At 45.7% G+C, this 23,847-nt stretch overlaps 1 protein-coding gene across 1 annotated transcript in view; it reads left to right on the top strand.

Moving 5' to 3' along the window:
* Positions 1–7,381: 7,381 nt before the first annotated feature.
* Positions 7,382–23,847, top strand: part of LOC309544197 (N-acetylneuraminate-9-phosphate synthase-like) — a 93,374-nt gene continuing 76,908 nt past the window's right edge. The window contains exon 1 of the mRNA XM_082243073.1: positions 7,382–7,601. Coding sequence (XP_082099199.1) covers positions 7,470–7,601 — 132 coding nt within the window. The 5' untranslated portion in view covers positions 7,382–7,469. The remainder of the gene's footprint in view (positions 7,602–23,847) is intronic.

The following is a 23,847-nucleotide window of genomic DNA, read 5'->3' as shown; positions in this document are numbered from 1 at the left end:
GACATGACAAGTGACAAGCTGTATCTGGTGGCAGGCTACGGTGACAAGCTGCAACTGGTGGCGGATGACATGACAAGTGACAAGCTGCAACTGGTGGCGGATGACATGACAAGTGACAAGCTACAACTGGTGGCAGATGACATGACAAGTGACAAGCTGCAACTGGTGGCGGATGACATGTCAAGTGACAAGCTGCAACTGGTGGCGGATGACATGACAAGTGACAAGCTGCAACTGGTGGCGGATGACATGACAAGTGACAAGCTACAACTGGTGGCGGATGACATGACAAGTGACAAGCTACAACTGGTGGTGGATGACATGACAAGTGACAAGCTGCAACTGGTGGCGGATGACATGACAAGTGACAAGCTACAACTGTTTGCGGATGACATGACAAGTGACAAGATGCAACTGGTGGCGGATGACATGACAAGTGACAAGCTACAACTGGTGGCGGATGACATGACAAGTGACAAGCTACAACTGGTGGCGGATGACATGACAAGTGACAAGCTACAACTGGTGGCGGATGACATGACAAGTGACAAGCTGTATCTGGTGGCAGGCTATGGTGACAAGCTGCAACTGGTGGTGGATGACATGACAAGTGACAAGCTGCAACTGGTGGCGGATGACATGACAAGTGACAAGCTACAACTGGTGGCGGATGACATGACAAGTGACAAGCTGTATCTGGTGGCAGGCTACGGTGACAAGCTGCAACTGGTGGCGGATGACATGACAAGTGACAAGCTGCAACTGGTGGCGGATGACATGACAAGTGACAAGCTGCAACTGGTGGCGGATGACATGACAAGTGACAAGCTACAACTGGTGGCGGATGACATGACAAGTGACAAGCTACAACTAGTGGCGGATGACATGACAAGTGACAAGCTGCAACTGGTGGCGGATGACATGACGAGTGACAAGCTACAACTGGTGGTGGATGACATGACAAGTGATAAGCTGCATTTGGTGGTGGATGACATGACAAGTGACAAGATGCATCTGGTGGCGGATGACATGACAAGTGACAAGCTGCAACTGGTGGCGGATGACATGACAAGTGACAAGCTACAACTAGTGGCGGATGACATGACAAGTGACAAGCTGCAACTGGTGGCGGATGACATGACGAGTGACAAGCTACAACTGGTGGCGGATGACATGACAAGTGACAAGCTGCAACTGTTGGCGGATGACATGACGAGTGACAAGCTACAACTGGTGGCGGATGACATGACAAGTGACAAGCTGCAACTGGTGGCGGATGACATGACAAGTGACAAGCTGCAACTGGTGGCGGATGACATGACGAGTGACAAGCTACAACTGGTGGCGGATGACATGACAAGTGACAAGCTGCAACTGGTGGCGGATGACATGACAAGTGACAAGCTACAACTGGTGGCGGATGACATGACAAGTGACAAGCTGCAACTGGTGGCGGATGACATAACAAGTGACAAGCTACAACTGGTGGCGGATGACATGACAAGTGACAAGCTACAACTGGTGGCGGATGACATGACAAGTGACAAGCTACAACTGGTGGCGGATGACATGACAAGTGACAAGCTACAACTCGTGGCGGATGACATGACAAGTGACAAGCTGTATCTGGTGGCAGGCTACGGTGACAAGCTGCAACTGGTGGTGGATGACATGACAAGTGACAAGCTGCAACTGGTGGCGGATGACATGACAAGTGACAAGCTACAACTGGTGGCGGATGACATGACAAGTGACAAGCTGTATCTGGTGGCAGGCTACGGTGACAAGCTGCAACTGGTGGCGGATGACATGACAAGTGACAAGCTGCAACTGGTGGCGGATGACATGACAAGTGACAAGCTACAACTGGTGGCAGATGACATGACAAGTGACAAGCTGCAACTGGTGGCGGATGACATGTCAAGTGACAAGCTGCTACTGGTGGCGGATGACATGACAAGTGACAAGCTGCAACTGGTGGCGGATGACATGACAAGTGACAAGCTACAACTGGTGGCGGATGACATGACAAGTGACAAGCTACAACTGGTGGTGGATGACATGACAAGCTGCAACTGGTGGCGGATGACATGACAAGTGACAAGCTACAACTGTTTGCGGATGACATGACAAGTGACAAGATGCAACTGGTGGCGGATGACATGACAAGTGACAAGCTACAACTGGTGGCGGATGACATGACAAGTGACAAGCTACAACTGGTGGCGGATGACATGACAAGTGACAAGCTACAACTGGTGGCGGATGACATGACAAGTGACAAGCTGTATCTGGTGGCAGGCTACGGTGACAAGCTGCAACTGGTGGCGGATGACATGACAAGTGACAAGCTGCAACTGGTGGCGGATGACATGACAAGTGACAAGCTGCAACTGGTGGCGGATGACATGACAAGTGACAAGCTGCAACTGGTGGCGGATGACATGACAAGTGACAAGCTACAACTGGTGGCGGATGACATGACAAGTGACAAGCTACAACTAGTGGCGGATGACATGACAAGTGACAAGCTGCAACTGGTGGCGGATGACATGACGAGTGACAAGCTACAACTGGTGGTGGATGACATGACAAGTGATAAGCTGCATTTGGTGGTGGATGACATGACAAGTGACAAGATGCATCTGGTGGCGGATGACATGACAAGTGACAAGCTGCAACTGGTGGCGGATGACATGACAAGTGACAAGCTACAACTAGTGGCGGATGACATGACAAGTGACAAGCTGCAACTGGTGGCGGATGACATGACGAGTGACAAGCTACAACTGGTGGCGGATGACATGACAAGTGACAAGCTGCAACTGTTAGCGGATGACATGATGAGTGACAAGCTACAACTGGTGGCGGATGACATGACAAGTGACAAGCTGCAACTGGTGGCGGATGACATGACAAGTGACAAGCTGCAACTGGTGGCGGATGACATGACGAGTGACAAGCTACAACTGGTGGCGGATGACATGACAAGTGACAAGCTGCAACTGGTGGCGGATGACATGACAAGTGACAAGCTACAACTGGTGGCGGATGACATGACAAGTGACAAGTTGCAACTGGTGGCGGATGACATGACAAGTGACAAGCTACAACTGGTGGCGGATGACATGACAAGTGACAAGCTGCAACTGGTGGCGGATGACATAACAAGTGACAAGCTGCATCTGGTGGCAGATGACATAATAAGTGACAAGCTGCATCTGGTGGCGGATGACATGACAAGTGACAAGCTGCAACTGGTGGCGAATGACATGACAAGTGACAAGCTGCAACTGGTGGCGGATGACATGACAAGTGACAAGCTACAAATGGTGGCGGATGACATGACAAGTGACAAGCTGCAACTGGTGGCGGATGACATGACAAGTGACAAGCTGCAACTGGTGGCGGATGACATGACAAGTGACAAGCTACAATTGGTGGCGGATTACATGACAAGTGACAAGCTGCAACTGGTGGCAGATGACATGACAAGTGACAAGCTACAACTGGTGGCGGATGACATGACAAGTGACAAGCTGCAACTGGTGGCGGATGACATGACAAGTGACAAGCTGCAACTGGTGGCGGATGACATGACAAGTGACAAGCTACAACTGGTGGCGGATGACATGACAAGTGACAAGCTACAACTGGTGGTGGATGACATGACAAGTGACAAGCTGCAACTGGTGGCGGATGACATGACAAGTGACAAGCTACAACTGGTTGCGGATGACATGACAAGTGACAAGATGCAACTGGTGGCGGATGACATGACAAGTGACAAGCTACAACTGGTGGCGGATGACATGACAAGTGACAAGCTACAACTGGTGGCGGATGACATGACAAGTGACAAGCTACAACTCGTGGCGGATGACATGACAAGTGACAAGCTGTATCTGGTGGCAGGCTACGGTGACAAGCTGCAACTGGTGGTGGATGACATGACAAGTGACAAGCTGCAACTGGTGGCGGATGACATGACAAGTGACAAGCTACAACTGGTGGCGGATGACATGACAAGTGACAAGCTGTATCTGGTGGCAGGCTACGGTGACAAGCTGCAACTGGTGGCGGATGACATGACAAGTGACAAGCTACAACTGGTGGCGGATGACATGACAAGTGACAAGCTGCAACTGGTGGCGGATGACATGACAAGTGACAAGCTACAACTGGTGGCGGATGACATGACAAGTGACAAGCTACAACTGGTGGTGGATGACATGACAAGTGACAAGCTGCAACTGGTGGCGGATGACATGACAAGTGACAAGCTACAACTGTTTGCGGATGACATGACAAGTGACAAGATGCAACTGGTGGCGGATGACATGACAAGTGACAAGCTACAACTGGTGGCGGATGACATGACAAGTGACAAGCTACAACTGGTGGCGGATGACATGACAAGTGACAAGCTACAACTGGTGGCGGATGACATGACAAGTGACAAGCTGTATCTGGTGGCAGGCTACGGTGACAAGCTGCAACTGGTGGTGGATGACATGACAAGTGACAAGCTGCAACTGGTGGCGGATGACATGACAAGTGACAAGCTACAACTGGTGGCGGATGACATGACAAGTGACAAGCTGTATCTGGTGGCAGGCTACGGTGACAAGCTGCAACTGGTGGCGGGTGACATGACAAGTGACAAGCTGCAACTGGTGGCGGATGACATGACAAGTGACAAGCTACAACTGGTGGCGGATGACATGACAAGTGACAAGCTACAACTGGTGGCGGATGACATGACAAGTGACAAGCTACAACTGGTTGCGGATGACATGACAAGTGACAAGATGCAACTGGTGGCGGATGACATGACAAGTGACAAGCTGTATCTGGTGGCAGGCTACGGTGACAAGCTGCAACTGGTGGTGGATGACATGACAAGTGACAAGCTGCAACTGGTGGCGGATGACATGACAAGTGACAAGCTACAACTGGTGGCGGATGACATGACAAGTGACAAGCTACAACTGGTGGCGGATGACATGACAAGTGACAAGCTACAACTGGTTGCGGATGACATGACAAGTGACAAGATGCAACTGGTGGCGGATGACATGACAAGTGACAAGCTGTATCTGGTGGCAGGCTACGGTGACAAGCTGCAACTGGTGGTGGATGACATGACAAGTGACAAGCTGCAACTGGTGGCGGATGACATGACAAGTGACAAGCTACAACTGGTGGCGGATGACATGACAAGTGACAAGCTGTATCTGGTGGCAGGCTACGGTGACAAGCTGCAACTGGTGGCGGATGACATGACAAGTGACAAGCTACAACTGGTGGCGGATGACATGACAAGTGACAAGCTGCAACTGGTGGCGGATGACATGACAAGTGACAAGCTACAACTGGTGGCGGATGACATGACAAGTGACAAGCTACAACTGGTGGTGGATGACATGACAAGTGACAAGCTGCAACTGGTGGCGGATGACATGACAAGTGACAAGCTACAACTGTTTGCGGATGACATGACAAGTGACAAGATGCAACTGGTGGCGGATGACATGACAAGTGACAAGCTACAACTGGTGGCGGATGACATGACAAGTGACAAGCTACAACTGGTGGCGGATGACATGACAAGTGACAAGCTACAACTGGTGGCGGATGACATGACATGTGACAAGCTGTATCTGGTGGCAGGCTACGGTGACAAGCTGCAACTGGTGGTGGATGACATGACAAGTGACAAGCTGCAACTGGTGGCGGATGACATGACAAGTGACAAGCTACAACTGGTGGCGGATGACATGACAAGTGACAAGCTGTATCTGGTGGCAGGCTACGGTGACAAGCTGCAACTGGTGGCGGGTGACATGACAAGTGACAAGCTGCAACTGGTGGCGGATGACATGACAAGTGACAAGCTGCAACTGGTGGCGGATGACATGACAAGTGACAAGCTGCAACTGGTGGCAGATGACATGACAAGTGACAAGCTACAACTGGTGGCGGATGACATGACAAGTGACAAGCTGCAACTGGTGGCGGATGACATGACAAGTGACAAGCTACAACTGGTGGCGGATGACATGACAAGTGACAAGCTACAACTGGTGGCGGATGACATGACAAGTGACAAGCTGCAACTGGTGACGGAAGACATGACAAGTGACAAGCTACAACTGGTGGCGGATGACATGACAAGTGACAAGCTACAACTGGTGGCGGATGACATGACAAGTGACAAGCTGCAACTGGTGGCGGATGACATGACGAGTGACAAGCTGCAACTGGTGGCGGATGACATGACAAGTGACAAGCTACAACTGGTGGCGGATGACATGACAAGTGACAAGCTACAACTGGTTGCGGATGACATGACAAGTGACAAGATGCAACTGGTGGCGGATGACATGACAAGTGACAAGCTACAACTGGTGGCGGATGACATGACAAGTGACAAGATGCAACTGGTGGCGGATGACATGACAAGTGACAAGCTACAACTGGTGGCGGATGACATGACAAGTGACAAGCTACAACTGGTGGCGGATGACATGACAAGTGACAAGCTACAACTGGTGGCGGATGACATGACAAGTGACAAGCTGTATCTGGTGGCAGGCTACGGTGACAAGCTGCAACTGGTGGCGGATGACATGACAAGTGACAAGCTGTATCTGGTGGCGGATGACATGACAAGTGACAAGCTGTATCTGGTGGCAGGCTACGGTGACAAGTGACATGCTCAGGGCTTCCACTGATTCTGCTTTATGGTGAGATTTCATTTAATTTTACATTACAATGTAATAACAGAAATAATGCGTTTCAATCATCCTAACACCATATCAGCCATGGTGTCATGAAAAGTGAAGCGCCAACACCAGCCATTGCCCTAACAAATTTCCCACGAAAAGCCGCTTCCCCCCCCACACCCAGACCTTGGCATCATTTTCTTCCACGCTGCTGGTCCCCGGTGCCAAAAAGGTTGTGGACTGCTGGCATAGTACAACTTTACTACCAAATGTTTTCATATGTAGAGCTCTTCCACCATTTCTACACAATGCAGAATGATAGTTCCCCACTATGTCTGCAGCTCCCTTTCAACCCTAGGGATTAATATGTACGCTTACTGTTACAACCAGTGTTTTGTATTGTAGAGATAATCCAGTTACAACCTGTGATTGTTAAAGCTTCTAATAGTGAGTATACAGAGAAATGCCACCTCATGGCTGCATTCTCCACGTCTCAGCAGCGTCCCCCTCCTCTCATACATTCACTACCCAGTCAGTGGCACAGGGCTGTATTTCTGGGCGTGGCCATAGCAGCACGGGTCAGGTGACAGAGCTTGCCTGGCAGGAGTGATTTGATTGGCTCAGGCGCGGCAGCTGTGGGTGACACGTCACTGACAGACTGTGCATATAGGCTGCGGATATCCTCTATCAAATCCTGCCCGTTCTTCGTGTTCTCGGCCGTTCACACAGGCTTTAGCTGCAATGCCTCTAGAATTCGAGCTGTGTCCTGGCCGCAAGGTGGGGGGAGATGAGCCATGCTTTATCATAGCCGAGATCGGGCAGAATCACCAGGGAGACCTGGAGATCGCCAAGAAGATGATTCGCATGGCTAAGGTAATGATCGGGGAACCCCGGCTGTGGGGGGTGGTAATGCGGGGAGACTGAATGTCATGTGACCATCGTATGACAGCACACAGGGCATTGATGGGAGACAGTGATCAGGATCAGCACTTTCTTTATTCCTCCAGTGTGGGTGTTGTATGGAGGGTGGGAGTGGGCTGATAGAGATTGCTGCAAAGTGTAGGGGGGTGATGACTGTGTGAGCCAGCCTCTAATGCCATCCTCTGTGTACTGTGCCAGCTTCCAGCACCTCCATCCTCTGTCTGTCTGTCTGTCTGTGTGTACATCTCCCATCCATTCTAGACACATACCTTCCATAGTTTCTCACTATTGTCAGGAGGTAGAGGCAGTCATTCAGTAAGGATTGAAAGGGTATTCTACCCAAAACCAGAAATGTAATCCCTCGTAGCTTACCAGTCATTAGATGTGGTGGCTACGTTTGTTCTCTTTTTATAGGCCTTGTTTTCTTTATTTTACCTGATGATCCTGCCAGTAACACTATTCTGGTCTAAAAAAGGAATTGCAGTCTGCTCACATAATTTGTAATTAAAACCTATTTGCATAGTTGCCAAAATTTGAAAAATAAATTCCAGGGACACTTTGCAGCACAGCTATCAGTTACTTACCACACCCATTTCCCTGGAGCTCCGCCCACTCCACATAATCTCCACCTACTTATTATCAGATTATAGGGACTACTCAATAAAGCAAGAATTTACAGGTAATTTAAAAGGGAGGTGCACATATAAGGAATTGTATCATAAGTGACACATGCTCATTTGAAACGCTTTGGTTACATTTGCCCTCCCTTAAAGTGGAGTTCCACCCATTTTAGTAACTTAAGATGTATGTAATCCCCTTTAAAACTACTTTTACCAATGGAAACTTTTTTTTTTTGCTAGTAAATACCTTATTTTCTTCTTTATTCATCCTCTCCGGCCGGCCGCCGATCAGCGATTACATCATTCGGCGATTCGCAGGGGGTGCTGGGATGTATCTCATGGCATGAAATCTCGCATTATTACACAGGAGCTGAGCTGTACTGTTTGTATTAAGGCCGTACTCTGCCCCGCCTCTGCCCTGCCTCCTCTCAGTGAGCTCAGTGAGGATATAATGCTTTCAGTCCTTGCTCACTGAGAGGAGGCGGAGCGGAGGCGGGGCAGAGCATGGCCTCAATACAATGCATACAGTACAGCTCACTGAGAGGAGGCGGGGCAGAGCACAGCCTCAATACAATGCATACAGTACAGCTCACTGAGAGGGGGCGGAGGCGGGGCAGACTGTGTAATAATGCAAGATTTCATGCCATGAGATACATCCCAGCACCCCCTGCGAATCGCCGAATGATGTAATCGCCAATCGCGGCCGCCGATCCCCCGCTGAGCAGGCGGATGGCAGCTGTCTCCGCGCTGTGTTCAGAGACAGAGCTGTCAGGTCCCAGCTTTTCTTTATGTGGGAATCGGATGGGAACGGACCATCTGTCCGTTCTCATCCGACCTGATCCCATCCGGTGGACGGATGTGAAAATAGGGTTTCCATTCGTCCAGATTTGACGGATCGGATGTCAGCGGACATGTCTCCGCTGACATCCGATGCCCCATAGAGATGCATGGGGCATCCGTTCAGATCCGCAAAAAAAACGGACAGGCGGATCTGAACTAGTGTGAAAGGGGCCTAAGGCTGAAATTGTAATTTAAAATGGTTCTTTCAATATATGCTTTTCCAAGTGTTAATGCATACCATTATTTTTATAAGCGAAGCCTTGCACTCCTAAATCCTATGTTTATTTTTGATGAAGGGTAGTAGGTGCAGAGTAAGTTTCCAATGGTCCTTGTAGTCCTGTTTAATTCCAGGAAGTGCCTCTGCCTATCTCTTACATTTTATCCTTTGTATGCTTCTATTTGTCAGAGATTGGCCCCAAAACCCATTTAAAATTAAGGACTATCTCACCTTCCACAGAATATGTTCATCCCCTGCAAGGGGCAAGTAGCACTCCTGGGTGACAGTCCTTCTCTGCTCTGCAGCTCACTGTGGCAGACGGCGCCAGCGAGGGGCTGGCGAGAACGAGTGCCTTTGATTTAAAAATGGCACCATTACGTAACTGCGCATGCACCCGCCCAGCCAACGTTGTACGAGCTTTCCCGAGCCCGGTAGGCGTCGGAACGGCGCATGCACTGTTACGATGTCGGCCCTCAACCATTTTTTTTAGGAGCATCGACTGCCCGTAACAGCCATTAACGGGCAGCTGGGACAAATTAAATTACCTGGTGACAGTCCTATTTGCCGGGACTGTCCGGGCAAATAACGGGACATTTGGCAGGTATATATTTGCCATTCTGAAGCTTCCCTCCAACCACATTGTGTATTTTCTATATACTGTGATTCTATACTTGCCAGTTATGCTGCAGAAATCTCCTCCCACTAATGGCTCATACACACGCATTGATTATTGGCCGGGAATTTTCGGCCAACGTCCGATCGGCCGATTTTTGGCTTGTTAGTATGATGCTTTCGACAACCGACTCCGACTTTTCGGCCGAATAAAATCTGGTGTGCAGGCTATAAAATTTTTGTTGGCCGTCAACAGAACGGCCGATTTTCGTGCAGTCAGTACAGATTTCGGCAGACAAAAATCTGATGAGCAAGACTGGGCATGCTCAGAGAAGAAAAAACACACGGAAAATAAACCAGCACATGACATCACTTCTGAAGTAGATTTTTGTTGGCCGAGAAAATTCGTGTGCAGTCTAGGCACATTCCAACCAACAAAACACCACTCTGGACAAAAGTCGGACGATCGGTCGGCCGATAATCATTGCGTGTGTACGAGGCATTAGGCTGGATACACACTATACAACTTTTGTTGGCAGATTTCTTCAACTATGCAGTGCAAGGGCCTGCCAGATTGCATACAAATTGAAAGAGTTTAGAGTTGACCTCATATTATATGGTTTTGGTAAATCTAAAGGAAAAAAATTGAAAGACAATTGTATAGTGTGTATGGCCCATAAGTCTGGCTGCAGCCATTTTAACTGTGGGCAGCTGAAACTGCAGACAACTTCCTGGCTTCCTGGCATAAAATTATAGATTACCGTTCATAAGAGTTTGGGTTCACCCAGACAATTTCATGTATTCCATGAGAACTCGCACTTTTATTTATCAAATGAGTTGCAAAATGAATAGAAACTATAGTCAAGACATTGAGGTTAGAATTGATTTGTATTTGAATGAATTTTGTTCTTCAAACTTTTCTTTCATCAATTCTCCATTTGCAGCAATTACAGCCTTGCAGACATTTGGCATTCTAGCTGTCAATTTGTTGAGGTAATCTGAAGAAATTTCACCCCACGCTTCCTGAAGCACCTCCTAAAAGTTGGATTGGCTTGATGGGCACTTCTTGCGTACCTTACGGTTAAGCTGCTCCCACAACAGATCAGTAGGGTTGAGATCTGGTAACTGCGCTGGCCACTCCATTACAGACATAATACCAGCTGACTGCTTCTTCCCTAACAAGTTCTTGCATAGTTTGGAGGTGTGCTTTGGGTCATTGTCCTGTTGTAGGAGGAAAATGGCTCAAATCAAGCGCTTTCCACAGGGTATGGCATGGCGTTGCAAAATGGAGGGATAGCTTTCCTTATCCAAAATCCCTTTTACCTTGTACAAATTTCCCACTTTACCAGCATCAAAGCAGCTCCAGACCATCCCATTACCTCCACCATGATTGACAGATGGCGTCAGGCACTCCGCCAGCATCTGTTCGCTTCTTCTGCATCTCACAAATGTTCTTCTGTGTGATCCAAAAACACCTCAAACTTAGATTCGTCTGTCCATAACACTTTTTTCCAATTTTCTTCTGTCCGATGTCGGTGTTTTGCCCATCTTAATCTTTTCCTTTTATTGGCCAGTCTGATATGGCTTTTTCTTTGCCACTCTGCCTAGAAGGCCAAAATCCTGGAGTCGCCTCTTCATTGTGGATGTTGAGACTGGTGTTTTGCGGGTACCATTTAACCACTTGCCGACCGCCCACAGTATATTTACTGCGGCAGTCAGCCCCTCACAGGCAAAGCGTCGTAGGACTACGTCGCTAGCCTATGAGGCTCTAGGGGGCGAGCGTGCGCCGCCCGAGGCGCTTCCGCCCCCGCTCGCTCCTGCACATCCCCGCGCGTGTGGCCGGCGGACCCAATGTCACTCGTTATTGCCCGGTGCAGAGGGAGAAAGGCAGGCGGCTGATGTAAACAAAGCCGTCTGTCATTCTCCCCTGTGTAAGAACAGAGATCATACGGTCCTGCTATGTAGGAGCGTATGTCTGTTACACCACTAGCCACATCCCTTTACAGTTAGAAGCACGCCCCTAGGGACACACTTAACCCCTGCATCACCAATAAAGTTAACCCCTTCCCTGCCAGTGTCATTTTTACAGTAACCCCCAAAAGTGTCAAATGTCAGTCAAGGGTCTGATCTGTCCGCCGCAATGTCGCAGTCCCGCAAAAAAAAATCGCAGATCACCGCCATTACTCTTTAAAAAAAAAAACAACAAAAATGACAAATCTTTCCCTTAGTAAACGCAATAACTTTTTTGCGCAAACCAATCAAAATACGCTTATTGCTTATTTTTACCAAACATATGTAGCAGAAAACAAATTGGCCTAAAATGTTAAAAAAAAATAGATTTTTACATTTTTTTTCTTTTGGAATTTCATATAAAAATATTGTTGTTTTTGCAAAATTTACGCAATTTTTTTTGTTTATAGCGCAAAAAGTAATAATCGCAGGTGATCAAATACCAAAATAAAGCTCTATTTGTGGGAAAAAAAGGACGTCAATTTCGTTTAGGTACAGCATCGCACAACCGCGCAATTGTCCATTAAAGTCACGCAGTGCCGAATCGCAAAATAGGGCCTGATCAGGAAGGGGGTAAAATCTACCGGGGCTTAAGGGGTTAATGAAGCTGCCAGTGTAGGACCTGTGAGGCATCGATTTCTCAAACTAGGGACTCTAATGTACTTGTCTTCCTGCTTAGTTGTGCCCCGGGCCTCCCACTTCTTTTATTCTGGTTAGAGCCCGTTTGTGCTGTTCTCTGCAGAGAGTAGTACATACCGTTGTAGGAAATCTTCAGTGTCTTGGCAATTTCTTGCATGGAATAGCCTTCATTTCTCAGAACAAGAATAGGCTGTAGAGTTTTGGAACAAAGCTTTTTCTGGCCATTTTGAGAGTATAATCAAACCCACAAATGCTGATGCTCCAGATACTCAACTAGCTCAAAGGAAGGCCAGGTTTATAGCTTCTCTAAACAGCACAGCTGTTTTCAGCTGTGCTAACATAATTAGCAAGGCTTTTGTAATCCTCAATTAGCCTTTTAACACGATTAGCTAACCCAATGTAGTATTAGAACACAGGAGTGATGGTTGCTGGAAATAGGCCTCTGAAACAGATGTTCAGTGCATCCCCATGCAGGCAGTCCCGTTCATGTCAGTTGGGATGTAGTGTGACACTGATGCTGCTTTTGTAAAGGTTAAACAGGTATGATCCTGCTCCTTTGGATGTGATGCTATATTGTGATCTGATATCCTGCTCATGATTTATTATATGTGCAGTTGTGTTCTAAAGTTTGCATACCCTGGCAGAAATCATGGGGTTTTAGCAAGGATGTTGAAAATATGACTGATCAGGCCAAAAAGGATTTAAGGATAGTGATCATATTAAGCTATTATTATCACATAGTTGTTTGGCTTGTTTTGAAATCCTAATGATAGTTTTAAATCAGAAAATAAATCACCCAAATGGTCCTGATCAAATTAGTTTACATACCCTGGAATGTTTGGCCTTGGTACAGACACACAAGGTGACACGCAGGTTAAAATGGCATTTAAAGATTTTTTTTTTCCACAACTGTGGATTTTTACATTGCAATTAGTGTCTGTGTATGAGCCCCTGTTCACAATGGAGCAACTTGTCATGCGTTTTGACTAGTAAAATCACATGACAAGCCGCACCTTATTGCCAGAAATGGCACTGTTCATATCAGTGCGCCGCTGACTTTGCTGTGCCACATCAATTTGAAAAAGTAGTTCCTCGGGAGCGACTTGCATAGACATCAGTCACCCTGACATGCGGCTTTGAAATCTTGCAATTCCAAATGAAGTCGCACGATTTCAACGCTGCATTTAATGTAAACAAGGGCTAAATAGTCAATGGGTTTTGTAAGCTCACATGGATGCACTGAGCAGGCTGGATGCTGAGCCATGAGGAGCAGGAAAGAACTGTCAAAAGACCTGCATAACAAAGTAATTGAACTTTATAAAGATGGAGAAGATATCCAAACCCTTGAATTTGCCAGTCAGTACTCTTCAATCACTTATGTAGAAGAAAATTGATACCAAGCCAAGTTCAGGTAGACCAAGCAAGATTGCAGCCACAACTGCCAGAAGAATTGTTCAAGATACAAAGGAAAACCCAGAGGTAATCTCAGGAGAAATACAGGCTGCTCTGGAAAAAGACGTTGTAGTTTCAAGTAGCACAATACATTGACGCTTGAACATAAATGAGCTGCATTGTTGAGTTGCCAGAAAGTGTATTGCAAGGAAGTATGCAAACCTTTGAACTCAACTGTACATGTAATGGAGCAGGATGTCAGATCAAGATATATCGCCACACTGTAAGAGGAACAGGTTCAGGATTTTGAGCACAACTGTATACACATCTGCGTGCAACCCATAAACCCCAAATGTTTGCATTGAACATATATTGTTAAATGAACTGTCTAAAATGAATACAATTTATATGTATACACTTGTTCAAGTTAAAGCTCCTTTATGAAAAGCCATGCATTCTGGGTGGCTGATGACCTGCTGGGTAAAAATAAATGTGCATCTCCCCAGCTAGAACACCCCATAAATGCAGAAGTTCCAATTTTTCTTCACTCTGTCCACAGGTAATGGAAAAATGGTGTGTGGAGTCCCCCATAGTAGTTATTTACAAAACCATAATCACAAAAATATGGAACAGCAAACCTATAAAAATGTTTACGCATACATAACAAAGTACTCACTGATCATATTCAGTTAGTTACTTCTACTGGCTGCAAAAAAAAAAAAATCACGTGAAGGGTTACATACAGTATGTCACAAAAGTGAGTAAAACCCTCACATTTTTGTAAATATTTTATTATATCTTTATGGAACACTGAAGAAATAACCCTTTGCTACAATATAAAATAGTGAGTGTACAGCTTGTATAACAGTGTAAATTTGCTGTCCCCTCAAAATATCTCAACACAGCCATTAATGTCTAAACCGCTGGCAACAAAAGTGAGTACACCCCTAAGTGGAAATCCAGTCAAAAGTGGGCCCAAAGTGTCAATATTTTGTGTGGCACCATTATTTTCCAGCACAGCCTTAACCCTCTTGGGCATGGAGTTCACCAGAGCTTCACAGGTTGCCACTGGAGTCCTCTTCCACTCCTCCATGACCACATCATGGAGCTGGTGGATGTTTGAGACCTTCCGTTCCTCCACGCCCCACATGCAAAATGGGGTTTAGGTTTGGAGACATGCTTGGCCAGTCCATCACCTTTACCCTCCACTGCTTTGCTAAAGAAGCTGTCATCTTGGAGGTGTTTGGTGGTCATTATGTTGGAATACTGCCTTGCAGCCCAGTCTCTGAAGGGAGGGGATCATGCTCTGCTTCAGTATTTCACAGTACATGTTGGCATTCATGGTTCCCTCAATGAACTGTAGCTCCCCAGTGCTGTCAGCACTCATGCAGCCCCAGACAATGACACTCCCACCACCATTCTTGACTGTAGGCAAGACACACTTGTCTTTGTACTCCTCACCTGATTGCTGCCACACACGCTTGATACCATCTGAACCAAATAAGTTTATCCTGGTCTCATCAGACCACAGGACATGGTTCCAGTAATCCATGTCCTTAGTCTGCTTTTCTTCAGCAAATGTTTTGCAGGCTTTCTTGTGCATCTTTAGAAAAGGCTTCATTCTGGGACGACAGCCATGCAGACCAATTTGATGCAATGTGCAGCATATGGTCTGAGCACTGCCAGGCTGTACCACCCCTTCAACCTTTGCAGCAATGCTGGCAGCTCTCCTACATGTATTTCCTAACGACAACCTCTGGATAGGACGCTGAGCACATGCACTCAACCTCTTTGGTCAACCTCGACAAGGCCTGTTCAGAATGGAACCTGTCCTGTTAAACCGCTGTATGGTCTTGGCCACCTTTTTTATAGCTTAGGCTTATTTATTTTTTTAAGATCCTCAGTTCTTTGCAATGAGGTGCCATGTTGAACATCCAGTGACCAGTACACAGACTTGTATAAAGTACTCGAAATTTCTACTTGAGTAAAAGTACAAGTGCTCGATCAAAAAGTGACTTGAGTAGCAGTGGAAGTGCTCGCAGAAAAAGTTACTTAAGTAGAAGTACTAAAGTATTCAACATTTTTTTTACTTAAGTATTGCAAGTAGTTTTTTCAAAAAAATTGCTACTTAAGTACTAAAAGTAAAAAGTACCAGTAGTTTTGAAAAAAAATTTCTACTCAAGTACTGAAAGTAGAAGTAGAAGTACTGTGTTATGTAGTTATTAAAGAAAGAAGTCAAAAGTTTGAACATCATATCGTTTTTTATTATTTCAAATGATTTATTCAAATGATTAACCTGTGTTTGTTAGTAGTTTCTTGATGCACTTTAAGCGCTGTAGCACCATTTATTTGTTTGTTTCATATTTTCTTTTTATTGGAAAGATTTGGTATAGCAGCTTTTATTATACACAGCCTTTATTTTCGTATGCGCTGATTTACAAATGACATTATACACATTTTTTTGAGCTTTATGCAACCTGCCATCTACTGTTCTGGCAGTGGTAATTTTTTTAAAAGTAACGAGTAACTATGCAGCACAAAAAAAAAATACTTGAGTAGAAGTATCGAAATCATCGAAAAAATGTAGTGAAGTAAAAGTAGAAGTAAGAGAAAAAAATTCTACTCTAGGAAAGTACAGATACCGCATTTCGGTACTTAAGTACAGTACTTAAGTAGTTCTACTTCGTTACTATACATCTCTGCCAGTACAGTATGCGAGAGGTAGCACGATAACACCAAATTTAACACACCTGCTCCCCCTTCACACCTGAGACCTTGTTACACTAGTCACATGACCCCGGGGAGGGAAAATGGCTAATTGGGCCCAATTTGGACTTTTTCATTTAGGGGCGTACTCTCTTTTGTAGCCAGTGGTTTAGACATTAATGGCTGTGTGTTGAGTTATTTTGAGGAGACAGAAAATGTACACTGTTTATACAAGCTGTACACTACTTTACATTTTAGCAAAGTGTCATTACTTAAGTGTTGTCACATGAAAAGATAATAAAATATTTATAAAAATGTGAGGTGTGTACTTACTTTTGTGAGATACAGTACATACACATACAAGGGCCAAATTTTACAGGAGCCATGTCTTTGGAGTGTGAGAGGAAACCAGAGTACCCAGAAGAAACCCACGCAGACAACCTCTGAATATGACGCTGAGCACGTGCGCTCAACTTCTTTGGTCAACCATAGCGAGGCCTGTTCTGAGTGGAACCTGTACTTTTAAACCGCAGTATGGTCTTGGACACTGTGCTGCAGCTCAGTTTTAGGGTCTTGGCAACCTTCTTATAGCCTAGGCCATCTTTATGTAGAGCAACAGTTTATTTCAGATCCTCAGAGAGTTCTTTGCCATGAGGTGCCATGTTGGAACTTCCCGTGACCAGTATGAGAGAGAGCGATAACACCAAATTTACCGCACCTGCTCTCTATTCACACCTGAGACCTTGTAACCCTAACGAGTCACATGACACCAGGGAGGACAAATTACTAATTGAGGCCCAATTTAGACATTTTCCTTTAGGGTTTACTCACTTTTGTTGCCAGCAGTTTAGACAATAATGGCTGTGTGAGTTATTTTGAGGGGACAGCAAATTTACACTGTTATACAAGCTGTACACTCACTACTTTACATTGTTGCAAAGTGTAATTTCTTCAGTGTTGTCACATGAAAAGATATAATAAAATATTTACAAAAATGTGAGGGGTGTACTCACTTTTGTGAGATACTGTATGTGACTTAGAGGTAATTTCTATTTTTTTTTTATCTAAAGCAAGCCAGCTTGCTGGCCTAGGTGTGTTTTCAGAGCTTCAGCAAGCTGTCTGCTGCCGTGCCCATCCCATAAGAGGTGGCCGTTCTGGACCCTGGGAGGTGATATGATTTCTGCTCTTCCAATATGGTCTGGGTGTGTGTAATGCTTGGCTCATACTCTTAATTCAGTGATTAATTCTTGGTTAGGTCACCAGTTTGGCACTGTTCATTTGCAGTGACCCTAAGGAAACTGAATATATATGCGCTTTAGATCTAGAGTGCATTTGGAAAGTATTTACAGTGCTTTACTTTTTCCCCATTGTTACAGCCTTATTCCAAAATGGAATACATTTATTATTTTCCTTAAACATTCTACTAATACCCCATGATGATGTGAGAGGTTTTTTGTAATCTTTGCAAATTTTTAATAAAGAAAAAAAAAAAAAAATGTCACATGTGCAGAAGTATTCACAGCCTTTGCTCAATACTTTGTTGAAGCCCCTTTTGCACCAATTACAGCCTGAAGTCTTTGAGTATGATGCTACAAGCTTGGCACACCTATTTTTGGGCTGTCTCTCCCCGTAATTCTTTGCAGGACCTCTTAAACACCATCAGGTTGGATGAGGAGCGTCGGTGCACAGCTATTTTCAGATCTCTCCAGAGATGTTGGGTTCAAGTCTGGGCTCTGGCTGGGCTACTCAAAGATGTTGAGTTATCCCGTAGCCACTCTTTTGTTATCTGTGTGCAAAGGGTTGTTTTGTTGGAAGATAAACCTTCGCCCCAGTCTGAGGTCCATAGAGCTCTGGGGCAGGTTTTCATCAAGGATGTCTCTGTACATCACTGCATTCATCTTTTCCTCGATCCTGACTAGTCTCCCAGTTTCTGCCGGTGAAAAACATCCCCACAGCATGATGCTGCCACCACCATGCTTCACTGTTGGGATGTTATTGGCCAGGTGATGAGTGGTTCCTGGCTTTCTCCAGACACAATACTTGCAATTCAAGCAAAAGAGTTCAATCTTCCATCAGATGAGTTTTGTTTCAAATGATCTGAGAGTCCTTCAGGTGCCTCTTGGCAAACTCCAGACAGGCTGTCATGTGCCATTTATTTATTTCAGGTTCTTGTATAGCGCTGTCAATTTACGCAGCACTTTACATATACAATGCACATTCATAGTCCCTGCCCTCAAGGAGCCTACAACCTATGGTCCCTAACTCACATTCATACATAGTAGGGCCAATTTTATACAGGATCCAATTAACCTACCAGCACAGGGAGAACATGCAAACTCCAGGCAGGTAGTGTCGTGGTTGGGATTCGAACCAGCGACCCTCTTGCTGCTAGGTAAAAGTGCTAACCACTACACCACTGTGCCGCCCATTTTTACTGAGTAGTGGTGTCCGTCTGGCCACTCTTAACATACTGTCCTGATTAGTAGAGTGCTGCAGAGATGGTGGTTCTTCTTGAGGGTTCTCCTCTCTCCATAGAGAACTGCTAGAGCTCTGTCAGTGAACATCGGGTTCTCAGTCACCTCCCTGACTAAGGCCCTTCTTCCCCTGATCGCTCGGTTTGGCTGGGCTGCCCACTCTAGGAGTCCTGTTGATTCCAAACTTCTTCTTTATGGATGATGGCCACTGTGCTCATTGGGACCTTCAATGCTGCAGAAAATGTATGTACCATTCCCCAGATCTGTACCTCAATACAATTCTGTCTTGGAGATCTGCAGGCAGTTCCTTGAACTTATGGCTAAAGCTGGATACGTACTATACAACTTTTGTTGTTCGATTTCCTTTAGATTTTCCTGAACTATATAGTACAGGGGCCTGCCTAATTGCATACAAATTGAAAGTGTTTAGGTTTGACCTCCTAATATATGGTTTTGGTAAACCTAAAGGAAAAAATCTAAGGAAGATTAAGTGTGTATCCATTTTTAGTTTGTGCCCTGCCATGCACTGTTAACTGTGGTACCTTTTTTATATAGACAGGTGTGTGGACATGATTTGGAAAGGCAATCAACTGAATTTACTACAGGTGGACTCAAAGTTGTAGAAACATCACAGGATGATTAGTGGAAACAGGATGCACCAACTCAATTTTGAGTGTCATGGCAAAGGCTGTAAATACTTGCGTACATGTAATATATAATATGTGACGGTACTCACCGTCACTGGGCGTGAAAGACAGATACTTAATGGACACTGAGGATATGGCTTGGATTGCGTCAAATGGGGTCTGTGTTTACACTTATGCTATTGTGTATTGAACTTCAATGTCAGAGACTGGCTCTCCCTATTTGTGTGATGTGGATTTTAAGCCTGTCTGTCCCATTGTTAAATGTTAATGAACTCGCATATTGTTTCTGTCCAGATGGCTAGATAATTCAGGTTAATTCTGTTTCTGTATACAATTTCATCTGCATATAATAATGTAATCAGGCATCCCCTGACCTGTTTGTGGTAATCTGATCAGGAGGGGGAGGTCCATGCTGTATATAAATTCTGTGTGACCGTTCAATAAAGAGATTCCAGTACAAGCAAAGTTGTCGGCTAGCTTTGTATGGGGGCGGCTGGAAAATCTGATGGCTATGTTCACGACTGGGAGGAAGCCATATACTGACGGAAGTACAGTGTGGGTTTGCGGTTCCGTTAAAAAAAATTTGTATTTGCAAAGATTTCAAACCAACTTTTTTCATGTTGTCATTAGGGAGTATTTGTAGAATTTTGAGGAAAAAATATCAAAACATTTTGGAATAGGGCCATAACCTAGCAAAATATGGAAAAAGTGAAACGCTGTGAATACTTTCTGTATGCACTGTATTAACGTAATTCCAATTAATCGTACACCCAAAAGAGAAATATATTTAGATAACTGACAGTAGGGCACATAAAATCAGTTTACAGTGTGGTGAATGCTGTCAGTCCCCGGCCACCTTCTACAACATGTGAGAATTGGATGGTCAAACTTGCACGATGTTTGACTAATATGTGGCAATGGTACACTTAGCCGCCTCCTGCAGATTTCCAGCTCGTGAGATTACATTCTCAGTTACAACAGACTGAGAGCGGTTGACACTGGGTTTAGTTAATGTGGAACTTCACTCAATGTAATGCGGACTGTCACAACAGACAGGAATATTCAGAGATTTTAAAAGTAGCATCTTGTGAGCGACTATGCTATATAGTAGGAGAGCTGCTAACATCCCCATATTTGTGTGCGTACATAAAATGGTAAAAATGTGCCAAGCAGTGGGTACTTGAATCTTAAGGTTATACCAATAAATTTAAAATGTAAGTCATTCATGAAAGTGCTTCAATATCAAAAACTGATCTATATAAAATTAAGTGCACCAATTCCCTATAGGTAAGGATTATGTCCAGAAAATCCACACAATAACAAAAAAACTACATATAATTATATATAGTTCATAAAAGTATAGTCCATCCAATGTTAGTGAATCAATAGTGCCATGCTTGCATGCTTCTCTAAATGATTGTTTGGGTGCTCCATACCCATGCCCCGCCCCCCCCCCCCCCCATCAGATGTGTGCTGACCTGATATGTGATCTTACAGTGAGGGTCGGTTCACACCACATGCAGTCCATTCTTTTTTTTTTTTCCTGCATCAAAACTGCATGGATAATAGGTTATGGAGCTTTTAAATGGAATAGTTCACACCAGTGCGTTCTGTTCCAGAAAAAAAGTAGAACATGCTGCATTTTTTTTTCTGCACTAGACTGTATTGCAACACGGTAAAATGCATCAAAAAGGCACCGGATTGCACTTAAAAACACATGTCCTTATTAAAGGTTAAGCTGAGAGGACAAATTCTCTGGACTACATCAAAAACTCACTGCAACGGATCAAAAATGCACATGCAGGATAGCGCCAGGTTGATGATCTCGCTAGGGGTTGCCTGATTCAGGCTAAATTCCTGCATAGAATATATTCTACTCCTCGGGATTGAATAGGGATCTTCCCCCAGAGGTCTCCGGAGTGCCCTCGCTGCTTGATAAAACAAGGGTCTTCTTTTCATATGTCCTGGAGTTGCTCTAAGGTGGCGCAATTTTGGTTGGAGGTATTTGAACTTATCAGCTATCGGTTGCATCTGCCTCTGGCTCCCCTGAGATGGCACTGCTGGGCATTATGGATGATAAGCAGAGGCCCTGACCCACTAAGCTGTTGATTACTTATCTTCTATCTATATTATGCCAAGAGGGAAATTATTTTGGAATGCCCCCCCCCCCCCCCCCCTCAGTGTTCTCCTGGGACAGCAGTTATTTAAAATCCTAAAGGATGATGCTGTTAAAGTGCTGCATTCAATATGCCAACAAATTTGGGAAAACAATGGCCACAGGACTGGAACAGGTCTGTTTGCATTCCGATACCAAAGAAGGGCAGTGCCAAAGACTGTTAAATCTACCTTAGGATTGCACTCATCTCACACGCTAGCAAGGTTATGCTGAAAATTCTACAAGCTGGGCTTAAAGCGGAGTTCCACCCTCAGAATAATTTTTTTAACAAAAATAGCACATTAATATTAATACATCTCGCTTCACAAAACCGCTATTTGCATATTTATGAGTTGAACAGTGTATTTGTTTAGTGAAAATCTTACTTTTAAAACTGCTGCCTGTGCATTGTCATCTTTACTAAGGGCGTCTGAAACAGCAGTGTAAGACTTCCTGACCTTCTTCCTGATTGCTGTTCATTCTGGCTACCCAGAATGCAGCAGGAAATCCCGCACATGGGCAGTACTATGCTTTAGGCATAGTACAGGTTGCTATAGAAACGTTGGCTCAGGAGGAAGTTGCTACCCTCTATATCCCTTCCCGCCTCCAGGAAGACACATGAGAGAGAGAGAGAGAGAGAGAGACAGAGAGAAACATACTGCCAACTAGTACCTAGAAAACTCTTGTCTGGCTGATGGGGAACTAATGTAACGGATGGATGGCAGCACTATGAATGGGGTCAGCATGGTTATTGTGGCAGTAACACTGTGAGGGCACCCTTTGATTTGGGGCAGGATTGTGGAAGTATGGCTGGATCTATGTAACACAGTGATGGTGTCTGCAATGTGCATTGATGTATGCATGTCACGCTGTTATGGGGTCAGCACTTTGCATGGACGGATGGATGCATGGCACGCTGTTATGGGGTCAGCACTTTGCATGGATTGATGGATGCATGGCACGCTGTTATGGGGTCAGCACTTTGCATGCATGTATGGGGTCAGCACTTTGCATGCATGGATGGACGGATGGATGCATGGCACGCTGTTATGGGGTCAGCACTGGGTCCCTCAGCACAACCCCCCAAATCACCCTCCTAGTACCGCCCCCCCAATTCGAAATCTTATCCTGTCACCTCTCAAATTCCCCATCCCAGCACCTCCCCCCCCCCCCCCCCCCCCATGTCGGATTGTCCTTGGGGGGGGGGGGGGAATAAGAGAATTTGTACTAGCAGGGTGGGGAGAAGATGATTACTTCATGGTGGGATCGGTGACAGGATAAGATTTGTGCCCCCGAGTGCAGTTCTCCCTTTCTTCAAGCATCGCAGGCAGACCTCAGATACAGCGCGGCACATCCCTCTGTCATTCTCCTCTTCTGAGGCTCCTCCTCTTCATATGTCATAGCGGAGGAGAAGCCGATTACTGAACCTTTGGCTTTGCACAGACAGATGGCGGGAGAGATACGGCTGCAGAAGGGGAGAAGATTGCGGCTCAGGAATGACACTGGATGTCAGATCGGGTCGGGACTATGCAGAGTTTGTTACCCGCCCCCTTTTCACATTGCTTGCTGGGAGGAGAGCGGGTAACAAACTCTGTATAGTCCCAATCTGACATCCAGTGTCATTCCTGAGCCGCAATCTTCTCCCCTTCTGCTTCTGCAGCCGTATCTCTCCCTCGGCAGCTGTCCGTGCAAAGCTTTAGGAATCGGCTTCTCCTAGGCTCCTCCTCCGCTCTGACATAAGGTAAGGAGAAGCCGAAGGACGCCGCTACAGTGATAGGAGTGTGAAGCCTGGCAAGAAGAGAGGGAGCACATCCCGCTCTCTCCTGTCAACTAATAATCAGTGTCACAGAAACACTCCTGACAGCGCCCCCTCCACCTCCCATGCT

The sequence above is a fragment of the Pelophylax lessonae genome (genome assembly GCF_965119305.1).
Source record: "Pelophylax lessonae genome assembly, chromosome: 1".
Taxonomy (NCBI): domain Eukaryota; kingdom Metazoa; phylum Chordata; class Amphibia; order Anura; family Ranidae; genus Pelophylax; species Pelophylax lessonae.
This window is presented reverse-complemented; position numbering and strand designations above follow the sequence as displayed.